This window comes from Xyrauchen texanus, chromosome 46 (assembly GCF_025860055.1).
Source record: "Xyrauchen texanus isolate HMW12.3.18 chromosome 46, RBS_HiC_50CHRs, whole genome shotgun sequence".
NCBI classification, from domain to species: domain Eukaryota; kingdom Metazoa; phylum Chordata; class Actinopteri; order Cypriniformes; family Catostomidae; genus Xyrauchen; species Xyrauchen texanus.
In genome coordinates, this window is record NC_068321.1 from 3,948,104 (window position 1) to 3,961,909 (window position 13,806).

Sequence of the window (13,806 nt, forward strand, 5' to 3'; positions counted from 1 at the left end):
TGTACGTTAAAGCTCACTTCACAGCAGTAGTGACTTTAGTCATTCTTGTATTTAGCTTTCCGTTGTAAACCTTACAACTGTTTGCAACCCCACTGAGATCCAGGTGTGTGCTGACATAATGGCTATGTTTGTTGCTAAGTGTGTGTGAAAAAGAGAGGGAGGGAGCACAAGTGTGCTTTTCAACAGAAATTAAAATAAATGTAGGATGTTAGAGTTTGTTTGTCATTCTTATCTGATGTTCTTGGCCAGTGTTTTCATTTTGTATGGTTAGTTTTCTGCCATTATGCAGTCAACCTGGAGCTACTTCACTGCCGTGCATTAACTGAAAAATAATTGCACACCTTAGAATGTCTGTCAACCAATCAGAATCAAGCATTTGCACCCGAGGTATAAAAAGTGTTATTCTACTGAATTTTGAAGACACTGTTGATAGTAATGTTCAGAATATTTCTTCTCCTGTCTCTAAAAATATCCGGACCTTAAAATAACACCCATTTTAGGTGGAGTTTCAAGAACTAGGCAACTACGACACATTGTAATCTCATATTACCAGAAACTAGCAAACCAGATTATTTCAAAGTGGAAGTACATCATGAGGCCCGGTGCAAGTAGTACATTTTTAACGGCCATTCATGCAGAGGGGTCTTTAATGTAAATATTTCTTTAAATGTTTCTTCAAGACTTATTTATGATTTTGAAAATAACAATTTTGTCATCATTTACTCACCCTTATGTTGTTTAAAACTCAAATAATTTTGGCCACATCCACACAAATCCCTTTTTGTTTGAATACTCTTTTAGTTTTCTAATGCCATTGTTTTCCAAAGTATGTGGTAACAGATGGAATTTTCGGTGGGAAAAAAATGCATTCTAGTGTGGATGAGAGGAGTAAGTGTAGCTGTAAAATATTTGGGTGATGTTAAGGAATTCTGGATCGTAGGGCGATTTCACAATTGACAGCAATAGGACAATTCAATGAAGTCTGGGCCAGGAGGAGGCCGATGAGGATCAGCCAGAGCAGGACTTGGAGAACTCTCTAGGTCTATGGAATATGGGCAGGGCATGCAACTGGGTGCTGGACTTGAACTGCTGTGGGAGACTGATTACTTGAAGCCTGATGCAATGCTGGTGGGAATTGGGGTTAGGACAGATTTGCCTTATGTACTGGGGAAACACAAAATGGGATTGGTGGGACTGGATAAACCTGGAAAGGTAGGGCTGGCCAGAATCTTGAATCGGCTGGACCAAACACTGGATTAATTGGAAGAGTACACATCCAGCATTGGTGGTTTTGCTTTGGAGCTAGACATACTGTATATGACAGCCCTGATGGCTGATGTTGCATTTCAGGCCACATAGGCTGGCTGCATGCAAGTGAGTGTGCACGGTGGATGATTAGCACACATGAAAGGGTTTGATCATCTGACTGAGAACTTAAATGGCTGTTCGGCTGAGATTGAGGGATTGGTGCCAAAGATGGAGGAAGGGTTGGACTCCAGGACAGAACAAGCACTGGTCTAGTCTGACCTGGTAACTTAAGGCCATTAGTAGCTAATTTAGCTTGGTGCTATCGAAGGCATTCATGTAGCTCCTGAGCCAATAGTGCTGCTTTACACTTTGACCCAAGTCTGAGAAGAACTCATTCAGCTGCCTTAGTTCGTCCATCATTGGGTTCTCAGCTCAGGGATGGCTGGTCTGAATAGCATTTGACTGGAATAGATTTGGTGGATCTATGGTGTGTAGGGCCAGCAAGATTCATCTCAGTCTTCAATATCAAACCACCAGTCAATCTTGAAGACTGTCGTCAAAGTTGTATACGGCATTGGTCATTGTTTGGTTGTCTTGGTTCATTGTAATTATCTTATTCGGCTCAAAGGACCATGTAAAATATTTGCAGGATGTTAAGAAATTCTGGATCATAGGGGGATAATTGCAATGGGGTGTCAGTCAAAATAGCATGAGACATACATCCATTTGCAGTGTTTATTTATTGTTTATTTACTGTTGCCAGTACATAAAAATTAATTGGTGCAACTGGTTGACATTGCTCTGATGTTATTGTTTTGCAGTTATTGTTGTTGGTATTGATGCTGTTGTTGGTCATATTTCATGCAGTTATAGCACCAACAATATAGGTCCCAAGCTGGAGGAACAAGAGCTGCTGCCATGCTCAAACTCACACTCACTTTTAAAGGCTGCCATTTCATTACCATCAATGAGTTTCATCAGTAGTTGCTGGGCTTCAATTAGAGCCGGAGTCATTAAGATTTTCTACAGCAGCTAATTTAAGGCAATAAAAAAAAAAAAAGATTTGGCCCTTATTTCCTGGTGGTCTACTCCTAAAGACATCTACCATATAACTTCAGATGACTTGGAATATAGCCTGCGAGTCATTTGCAAAATTGGCTCAACCAATGGTGTGAGTTTTGGGAGGGACTATCTGTTTGTACAAACAGTGGAATACAGGAGGAGTTAGTGCCACTATTGTTACTGAAATGGCAGGTTACCTTTAAACTAGGTGGATTTTCAAAACCGTAGGCTGGTTTTGTTAAATCGTTTTTTAATCAATTCATTTGAATGGACAGTTTTGAAATGGTAATACAGAGAATGTATGATTTTTCATTATAGATTCTGGTACCATGTCGTGGAAGTTTACAAGTTGGCTCCTTGAAGGCATCTCAGTTTGACAGATACGTACTTCAGCCTGCTGAGCAGGGTTACCAGACACTAGATGGAAAGGTATGTGTGCACTGTACACAGTCTTCCACATAAAATCTTACAGAAGTTCCTAATATATCATCATAACTGAATCACTGTTTTGTTTAATGTATATTTTAGGAAGTGTCCATAGAAAATAACCAGGTCCGGCTGGCTGCAGGGTCTCCGAATCCCATCTCGGTCACTATCCTGTTTGAGGAGACTTTTTACAATGAAAAGGAGCAGGCCTACAGTATACTATGCATTGCACGGCCCCTGGACTCTGACCACGGCCCTGGTATTGCATTTATTTGTTCTGACTTTGTCCTCAGCTTTGTCCTTGCCCTGTCATTTGAAGCAAATGACAAACTTGGAGCATCACATAATGTTTTGTCCTAACTGAAATTTAAATGCTTTGTTAATTGAAAACTTCACAGCCAATCAGAGTAAACATGATATTTAATATGCAATGTTTCATAGTTTTAATTGACAGAAAAATCATCACAAATGTATCATGATTATTAAATATGTCACTTATCCATAATATAGACCGAATATTTGCTTGAATGCTAATTTAATTGAAATTGTACGAGTGTTTTCATTTGATTTTGTTGAATACTTGTTTTTAAGAGACAATTTTGTCACCGTACTGTCTGAAGAATATTGAGGATGTGAGGGAATTCTTGGGCCGTCATGCTGAAAAACTGGACAAGTATGTGTCCGCCTTCTGCAACTCTTTTAAAGAACGAGAGAGGAAAGGCCTCCGATACCAAATAGTAAGATAAACGTATTTTATATTTGCTTTTTCTGTTTTTACTCTTATCCCCCTTTTATCTACCATCTTACATTACATTATGGCTTACATCTCATTTGGCTGCTCTTTCCACAAGCTTTTATCTTTCACTAGAGTCTTTTGTGCTTTTAGCCTCTTAAGTGATATAGACACTGTATTTGTTTTGATTTAATACTTCAAAATCAGTTTGCTTCGGTCAGAAAGAGACGTGTACTGAGCATGTGCTGATAAAGTGTCATCGCTTGACTTGACATGACTTGAAGAAATGCAGTTTGATAGAATTGCACCGGTATTCCCCATTTTAGAAACAGGATCATGTATTAAAATACGCTTTTAATATTTCACTATATATACATTTCATGTTCTTAATCCTTCAGGACTCAGTAAATACCCTCTACACAAAATGTCTTCAGTGCCTGTTGAAAGATTCTCATCTGGTAAGTTGTTTAACCACAAATCACTCTAATACTGATGTTCTCTGAGAGACTAATGGTGTAAAACTCATTTCAGAAGCTGTTTTTGAGAGAGGAGTTACAGATGACTCTACTCAAACAAGCAGTGGAGGTCAGTTATCAGCCAGCTAGATTTATTTTCTGTTTCTTTCTCTCCCATTTAAATTTGATATTATTATTATTAATTTATTGGTTATTTCTCCCAATTTGTAATGCCCAATTCCCACTACTTAGTAGGTCCTCGTGGTGGTGTCATGGTTACTCAGCTAAATCCGGGTGGTGGAGGACAAATCTCAGTTGCCTCCGCTTATGAGACCATTAATCCTCGCATCTTAACACGTGGCTCGATGTGCATGACACCGCAGAGACTTACAGCATGTGGAGGCTCATGCTACTCTCCGCGAGACAAGCACAACTTACCACACACCCCATTGAGAGCGAGAACCACTTAATCGCGACCACGAGGAGGTTAACCATGTGACTCTACCTTCCCTAGCAACTGGGCCAATTTAGTTGCTTAGCAGACCTGGCTGGAGTCACTCCGCTCACCCTGGATTTGAACTCGTGACTCCAGGGGTGATAGTCATCGTCAATACTCACTGAGATACCCAGGCCCCCTTTAAATTATTTATTTAAAAAAAGGTTCTGTATCTCTGACAGATTTTATATTTGTCTTTTCATTGCGTCTGCAGATGTACATCCATCATGGCATCTATGATCTACTCTTTAATTTTGTTGGGACTCTTGAATCAAGTCGGGTAAGGATTTTCCAAATATAACCTTATTTTTTACTTCTTTTTTGAATGTGTGTTTTATCTTCTTTACAATCATGAGGATGCACGTACTACTCATCATGATTTTTCTGAAACTGGTATAGAGCGCAAGAGTCAAGTTCCGGTTGTAAATATCCCATTCCCCATAGCGAAAGCCAGTGTGATTTTTAGCTTAATTTTTTAATGGGAAGAAGTTGCAGTTTATCAAATCAAATCAATTTATTGTCTTTTTAATATACAAAATATATGCAAGTACAATAATGAGTGAAAGCACACTGTAGTCACATATAGTACATATAGGAGAATGAATATATACTATGTGTAAAGAATAAACAAAACAATAAACAAAAATTAATAGATTTTAGCGATTTATTATGTCGCTGAAAAACAGTTAAGAGCTTGCAAATGTACAAGTACACCTACAAAATCAAGGCCAATGAAAATGTGGGCAGACACTGTTGCGCTATGTTTTTAGTTTTTTAATGATTTGATAATTGAAGAAATTTTTTTGACAGGATGCAACATTTAACAAAAGAACACGTTCCTTAGAGGATCTGCAGCAGAAAGAACTTGGTGTGAAGTCAGAATTCAGGTGAACCTTCTCTTAGTTTCTTTTTTTCTGTCACTTTCATTATATTCGATTATAAATTTGATTATATTTTCATTAGGTTTGGAGTATTTCACTTGTTCAGAAGAGGTGTGCTATTACTTTTTAATGCAAACTTTTTTGAGCTTCCTGGATGATAAAATGGGTTAACAAATCTTAGACCCTGTTTCCACCTGGTATTAAGATGTGTCTCGGGTGACCAATCACATGTGGTCAGGTGGTGACCACCTGGTCTCTTACACCTCTTCTGTTCAGATTTGGGGGTCTCTGTTTCATGACGACATACATCACACAATGATATTAATGTGCAACAAAGTCAGAAAAGTAAATGACGTGCTGTTTCTCTCAGATGCGGTTGAAATTTGATCTAAGCACAAACGCAACATATCAAGCAGAATTATCCGGTATTTTAGTGGATTACCTGTATTAAAGGAGCTTCAGGTGTGTATGTATTATGCTCCAATGGTTTTAAAGCCGCTCGTAATCGGCAAAGTTTAAACTCTTGTTTTAGCACATCAGTTAATTGACAGGTGAGGGGCGGTGCTTCACTGCTGCCAGGACACATGCAGGAAGGATTAGTGTTTACACATCAAATGTGATATGGACACATGCTTTTTTGACCACATCCGTTTGTGTTTTTTTGTGATCTGATCGCAAATTGTGATCTCAGCTTTCTAATGACACCTAGATTGAGATCGAGAGGCAAGATATTCAATGAAACAATGAGGGTGGTGCTTGAACTGTAAATTAGACTGAATGTCTATGGACGAGCACATCTGTGAGGGCTAAAATGTGTTAGAGTGCCATCTACATTTCAGAGCTGTATGTTGTGATGGAATGTGATGGGAAAAAAAATTCTAGTGCTTGCTGCCATCTAGTGGAATAAAATGAGACGTTGTGAGGTCCAAAACTTTGAACCTCATAAAACGCATAAAGGCAGCATGAAAGTATTCCATACAACTCCAGTGGTTAAATCCAATGTCTTTAGAAGCAATATGATTGGTATGGGATATTAACGGATCAATATTTAAGTCCTTTTCACTATAAATTCTCCTCCCTGTCCAGAAGCTGGTGATATGCATAAAGAATATGAATGTCATGTTTAAATGTGTTTTTGTTCATGTTTTCAGGTCTTTTATTTTGAAATAGTTCACTTCCATGTCTAGCCATGTGATTACCCTGTTTCCCTCTTGTTCGTGTGCTCTGTTCTTATTGGTTTATAGTCTTGTTATGTTGTTATTGGTTCATGTTTCATTGTCTAGTGATCAGTTTTGTATTTTCATTGGTTGTCTTGTTAACTTGTTTTCCTTGTCTCTGTATTTATAGTCCTCATGTTCTCTAGACCTTGGTCGAGTATTGTTGATGTAATGTTGTGAAGTCAAGTCGTTTATGTTTGTTTTGTTTTGGATTCATGTCTTTGGATTTATTGCACTTTCTAAAATAAAACTACATTTGGGTTCTCACATCATCATCGTCTTGTCCTCATCCGTTCCTGTCTTCAGCCTGTCCTGCCTTGCCCGAACGTTACAGTGAATTGCCAAAAACAAAAGAAGAAGAGCGTGGAAGTGAAAGTGGAGATTGATAGGAAAAAAGGACTGGTTTTGCTTTTTTGGAGCATCTTGCAATGTGCATTGCATTTTTAACATATTAGGCATGTCTGCATTCTGTTGTGCTCCACCCTGATATTGAATGCAAGAATGCGTTATTCATAAACAACCCATAAGAAATGTGTCCTATCGGGGTCAGGTAAAAATAATACAGGGCTTTCATAAAGGTTCAGACAGTCTTTTTTTTTTTTTTTTCATTAATTGGTTTGACGCATACCTTATCTCAGTAACTGTCCTGTTGTTAGACCTTTTCACTTATAAATTCCTTATGGCTGACTGTGAATATTCGATTTTTACAATGGCACCAGTATAAGTAGAGGCACTACCACAGTATAAAATGATGCAGTGCTCGTGTGTTTTTTTTTTTCTCTCTCCTCTAGCATAAATATTCCTCGAGCTAAGCGTGAGTTGAGTCAACTGAATGTCTGTACATCTCCACAACAGAAGCTGCTATGCCTCAGAAAGGTTATCTACACCATCATGCAGTCACCTAGAAACAGAAACACTGGTATATACCAATAAAAGTTCCTTTCTATCAATATGCAACATGGTAATGCCATGATTTTTTTTACATGATGATTATATAATTCTTCAAGGCCACTTGTAATTTGCTTATTTGTTTAGTGACCTAGAAATAGCAATAATTGAAATTATGTAATTGACATTTTTTTTTTCACAATCCAAAAACTTGGTTTATTTCCTGATTTAAAGTAGATTTTGGAAATATACACAGATGAGCCAAAACATTATGACCACTCACAGGTGAAGCGAATAACGTTGATCATCAGCTAACCACATGTCAAGGTCTGGGTAGATTAGATGGTAAGCAAACAATCAGTTCTCGTAGTCAACATGTTGAATGCAGGACAAATGGACACATTTTTATGGCCAGTAGACTGAGTCAGAGCGTCTCTGAAACGGCTTATGGGGTGCTCCTGGTCAGCAGTGGTGAGTACCTACCGACAGTGGTCCAAGGAGGGACAAACCACAAACTGGCGAAATGGTGTTGGGCGCCCAAGGCTCATCGATGCACGAGGGTAACGCTACCCTGTCTGGTCTGAACTAACAGAAGGTCTGCTGTGGCACAAGTCACATAATGTATTAATGGTGGTTATAGGAGGAATGTGTCACAACACGCAGTGCATCACACCCTGCTTAGTTGCAGACTGGTCAGAGTGCCCATGATGACCACTGTCAAAAGTGACTACAATTTGCACGCGTGCATTGAAACTGGACCTTGGAGCAGTGGAAGAAAGTCGTCTGGTCCCGTGGACAGCTGTGTACTTGTGTTCCATTTACATGGGGAAGTGCAGGCACCAGGATGCACTGTGGGAAGACGACAAGCTGGTGGAGGGAGTGTGATGCTCTGGGTCCGGCCATTTGTCTGGACATCTGTTTGACACGTGCCACCTACCTAAACATCATAGCAGACCAGGTACACCCCTTAATGACAATGGTATTCCCTGATGGCAGTGGCCTCTTTCTGCAGGATAATGCACCCTGCCACACTGCACACATTGTTCAGGAATGGTTTGAGAAACATGATGAAGTGTTCAAGGTGTTGACTTGTGGGATGTACTGGACCAACAAGTCCGATCCACAGTGGCTCCACCTCACAAAGCTGTGATGATCTGCTGCTAATGTCATGGTGCCAGATACCACAGGACACCTTCAGGGGTCTTGTAGAGTCCATGCCTCAGTGGGTCAATGCTGTTTTGGCAGCATGTGGAAGACTGACAGCAGATTAGGCAGGTGGTCATAATGTTTTGGCTTATCAGTGTATCAATGTGGATTGAGACATTTGAACCCCACTGTATATAGATAAAAATTGTGTGGTTATGGTAATCATTCATTACCATCTAACATCATCATTGCATCATGTATTTCCATCATGTGTTATCTTGATTTTGCTAAAACTTCATTATCATTGCGTGTGTTCGTGTATTCATGTCCTTTATTAAAGTAGATTGGATTAACATCATCCTGTTTGACCTTTGTACATCAGTTCACCATGTTTCTCTTTGAGACAGTGCTCTGCCTGTATGGCTTTTGGAACCGGATTAACCTGCATACGCTCACTCAGAACAGTTGGCCCACTGTTTGACCTCAGACTTTAGTTTTCACTTACCCAAGTGTTGACAGAGCAACAAGTCCTCCAGTATGTGTAAACTACATAGAGGAATTCTCTCCTAATGTGTGTTTGTCAAACAGCTTGTTTAGCAATTCTCCCAATTTTACCCTGAAACAGCAGACAGAAATGGAGTGTGTAGGTCTGGCCCAGGAGGGTGAATTTTGTTTCCTGCTGAAAAGTTTTTATTTATATTGCTTTCATGGTGTCTCATGTGCAATCACAGTTGACTATCATGTCCGAGAACAGCCCAAGAACAGCTGCCGTGTGGCAGCCAATTAAATCTGAACTGGCAATTTTTGCCAGCCTTTGCCATTTTTCTGTGCAAAATGAGTCATGCGGTCAGTGCAGGGATGCTGGTGGAGGCTTTACAAAACACTAATGACATGTGCATCTTCTGTCTCTCTCAGCAGTGAACATTGAGGCCATTACAGCTGATGATCTGCTGCCAGTCATTCTTTATCTGTTAATTAAAACAGAGATTCCTAACTGGTGAGTAGGGCAACATTTATACCTCTTAATTAATTTGTAGTAATGAAATGAATTCATACTTACGCTTTGCAATTTGATCAGTACTTGCATGTTTACATTTATAGTTGGAGTTTTGTGGCTGTAATTCAGTGTCTGTAGTGTTGTGGTAGTGTACTCCTAAAATATACTTTAGGGAAAACAGACCAAGAATATTGATGACATCATCATGGACTTAGGGGCATATCCAGATTTTTAGCCAATAAATTGCTTTCTTGATTGTGAATGTTCCTCCTTCTAATATAACCTGACCTAGGCTAGCTATGGGGGGAAACAATCTGGTTCCATATGTAAAATCCCATTCATTTTCTCCATAGTGGAATTGACTATTAATCATAACTTATAAACCTTTAAAGACACACCTACTGTGAGCTCCGATGTTGTTAATCAATGTATTATGCATCAGTCCACATTATTTAAACTTAAACAAACAATTTCAATGGTGTTCTAATATTATAATGGTTTTATGGTATTATAATTCCTGCTGAAGAACTTCACTTCCCATGATCCTAAAGGCAAGATCCACCAGTCAGAGAATGGTTGCAAACAAACTGCATCAAAAAAGCCCATCGGCGACTTCCCACTTCCATGATGCAGTACAAGTGACGCAACCGAGTCGATTTCCCTACACTCTCAAATTATTTATTTGTTTATATCTGAATATTTTGCAATATACTTAAAATATATTGATTCTGTACTTCTAATCAACAACTTTAAATACTATAGTTATATATATATATCCGTTTTCATAATTCATGAGGAAATCCTATGAAGCATTATGTAAGACGATAAGTCTTGTACTTGATCTTTTTTGTCCGATTTTCTTAAATCAAGTTTGTAATGTTGTTATTCACCTCGGAACTTGTTGGTTTCATGGCGTTCAACTCTTTTATGAAGGATTTTATTAAATGAATGGGGTAGACAGCTGAAAATTGGACGGACACTAGGGGTTGGCAATGTGACCAAAATCTTATATCACAACTTGAATAACTTTTATATCACAATAATCATATACATTACGATATAGTAAAAAAAAATTATCTGGAAAATCAATGACATTTTTTATTAAATAATAAAGGTTGGATAATCCAGTCAGAAATACTTTATGAATGCAAACTACTTCATCTTATAACATTTTCTCTTTATTTGAAACTTGACAAATATAATCAAAGTAAAAAAGTTAATAAAAAAATAATAAATAAAAACTTGGTTTTAAATCAACCTTAACATAATGCTAAAATATTATTATTACAATCTTTCCTCAAGAAACTCAACATCTTCTCAAAGTAATGCAACAAATAAAATAATACATAAGTAAAAATAAATATATATATATATATATATATATATATATATATATATATATATATATATATATATATATATATATATGAAAATAAAGACTTCATTAATCTCTCAATTATTTACGTAATCTCCATAGAGAATAAATGAATATTAGGAGTGTAACAAAATATTGTATTGTACGATACAACGCTCACTATACAATACCATAATATCGTACGATACATAAACACACTATAGTGCAATTAAAACCAGGCAGCGCAACAATGAGAGCTGTGGAACGGTCTCCTCCCCGGAGAGGCGGCACAGAGCACTCACAGGAAAACAGAGCAACACACTCGGAGCACACAGGGGAGAAGATCGAAGGCAAACGCCAAGTAGATTGTACTGTAGTGGTACAGTTGCCGAATTTTCCAAACAATGGTGCTACAGAACATCATATCGTTTTATTTACGCTGATATCACCGCGCTAATCAGTGGAGGCAGAAACGGCAGCAGTAAGTTTAATAGCTGCCTCTCGCAGCCGACACCGAGTCACATTCACAGCAAGACGCTCATAAGTTAAGAATCATAACTATCAAAAAACTGTTTATTCAAAAAACCGACAACGTAAGAAACCCGCGAGTACACGAGACGTTTAATGATCTGCTTTTGACCTCAAAATATAAACGGCTTTGAGAACAACACTTATAAGCCCATGTTATAAGCCCATAATAACGCCGGTGAAGTTTACATGCAAAGTGGAAGAGGGCAAAAACTTCTACGTGTGCCGATCGGTTTTCGCTCAAGCTGCTAATTAATATTGGATTGTGTACATACTGTATATCATACAATCTTTTTTTTCCACTACTAAATAACACTGAAAGGAGTTTTCTTCCTTGCTAGAGTCACTTCAGCTTGTTCACAGGGGGCTTTCAGACAAGTCATGATTTTCTATAAAGCTGCTTTGAAACTGTATTTGTGAAAAGTGCTATACAAATACAGACAAACTTATTTTTGAAAATTGTGAGTTCATATTAGTTTTTCTCAACAACCAAACAAAATCGTATCGCATCGCAAATTATTTTAGTAAGGGAGATGATGTATAGTTTTAAACCCCTTTATTTTGGTACTTGGTACAGTGTTGTAGCTTTTTCCCTTGTCAGTGGTGGTTAGTATGTTGGGCTTTCTAGCCGTTTGAGATTTTTTTACTTTCTCTATAATGCTTTAAGGTATAAAGTCAGTAGAATTCAAATGGGTCATGTAAGTTTTGTGGTCTGCGTTGCATTATGGAGAGAAGCCGAATTGAGTAGCGCAAGTCACTGGAGTGCAAATATCGGGGAGCCATCTGGACTGTATGGATAGTGCGTGTGACACTCGTGATATAGCGAAATCTCTGTTGATTGACACTTTATATCGTCGTCACGATATTTATCGTCATATCGCCTTGCCCTAGCAGGCACTGTAGCAAATCATGATTCATGGCTGTGATGTGATCTAAGGCTACAGGATATTTTTAAAGGGGATGAGCCCTTTAGATTGTCCTATGTTTCAGAAGGAAATAAGTCAACATAAGACAGAAAATTGCACTTGTCAAGCCATTTCAGGGGCCCTTTCATATTGGATATGTAGTGTAGACTACACTTAATATTTTGATTTTCTCCTCAGGATGGCAAATCTGAGCTATATGAAGAATTTTCGCTTCTGTAACTCCAGTGAGGTTGACCTGAGTTACTATCTTGCCTCATTTGAGGCCGCTGTGGAGCACTTCAGACAGACTGACTTCACCCAGAGTACACTGGTAAGAGCTGGAGCTTAATAGTTAATAAACCTGCAGAAAAATTGCTAGTTCAGTTTCACGTAGTGGTGATGACATGAGAACTGGTGAAATCAAAATGCTGCAACCTGGGATAAACCCCTCTGTGGACAACTGGTTGACCTGATTTTTGATTTTGAACAAAATATACATCAACTTCAACATTTTGGTGTGAAACTTGACATCCTCCACTGAGGTGATTTAAACCAGACAATGTTTTTTATGTATTTATAAAGCACAGTTATAATAAAAGTTTCTAAGATGAACTTGCAGGTCAATTTGATTCAAGTCATATAAAGACTTATGAGAAAGTTGCATTAAAGGGATAATTCACCCAAAAACGAAAATGAACACACCCAAATTTAAGTTGTTATTCACAATCAACTTTTGTAGAATTTGAACCTACAACCTTTGGAATACCAGCCCAGATATTTAAGGCTACGCAGGGCACTTAATCCCAGAATTGCTAAGGGGATTAAGGCATTAATGCTGTGGCTGAAGTAACCTGCTTAATATCTTTAATATGATATATATAAACTGCATATAAACACACGCACATATAAGTATTATATAATAATATATTTACATATTTTTAGACGAGGTCTTTCTGACAAAACTGAAAATGAACATGTTTTGTAAAGCCTATTTATAGCCTATAAGTGTTGAAAATGTTCATATTAGCAGTTGTTATGTCTCCATGTCTGTCTGTGTATCTCTTTGTATGCTGCCTGTATCAATGCTTTTAATCTTATCTTGTACTTAACTCTGTAATTTGGCCACAGGAAAGCCATGTGATCATGAGAAAACTTTTGAATCTTTCCGTGCTCCAGTGTATTAGAGAGTCACATGCTTTTATGATCATGACAGCTGACCACATTCCACACACATCATATAACAAAATACTTATGTAAAGGTTGGCGTGCACTGCGGTGTGATGTAATTATTCCATTCTTCATTATTATAATAATAATTATTATTATTAATATTTTTATGCAGCTTTTCTGACTCATGTTAATTGAACAACTACATGGAATATATTTACTTTTAGAAATTCCTTTGTCACACCGCAGGACCGTTTACTAGTGAAGGCAAACATTTTTTTAAAGATCGTGGACAAACTTAAA

At 37.9% G+C, this 13,806-nt stretch overlaps 1 protein-coding gene across 3 annotated transcripts in view; it reads left to right on the forward strand.

Annotated features, from left to right (window-relative positions):
- The window catches only part of ankrd27 (ankyrin repeat domain 27 (VPS9 domain)), a 50,325-nt gene that overhangs the window by 10,140 nt on the left and 26,379 nt on the right, over positions 1-13,806 (forward strand). For 2 of the 3 annotated variants that reach the window (XM_052119663.1, XM_052119664.1), the window contains exons 3-12: positions 2,629-2,739; positions 2,839-2,995; positions 3,328-3,473; positions 3,868-3,927; positions 4,001-4,054; positions 4,635-4,700; positions 5,231-5,307; positions 7,310-7,437; positions 9,468-9,549; positions 12,535-12,667. In XM_052119663.1, the coding sequence (XP_051975623.1) occupies positions 2,629-2,739; positions 2,839-2,995; positions 3,328-3,473; positions 3,868-3,927; positions 4,001-4,054; positions 4,635-4,700; positions 5,231-5,307; positions 7,310-7,437; positions 9,468-9,549; positions 12,535-12,667 (1,014 nt within the window). The remainder of the gene's footprint in view (positions 1-2,628; positions 2,740-2,838; positions 2,996-3,327; positions 3,474-3,867; positions 3,928-4,000; positions 4,055-4,634; positions 4,701-5,230; positions 5,308-7,309; positions 7,438-9,467; positions 9,550-12,534; positions 12,668-13,806) is intronic. The other variant, XM_052119665.1, reaches the window with a different exon arrangement.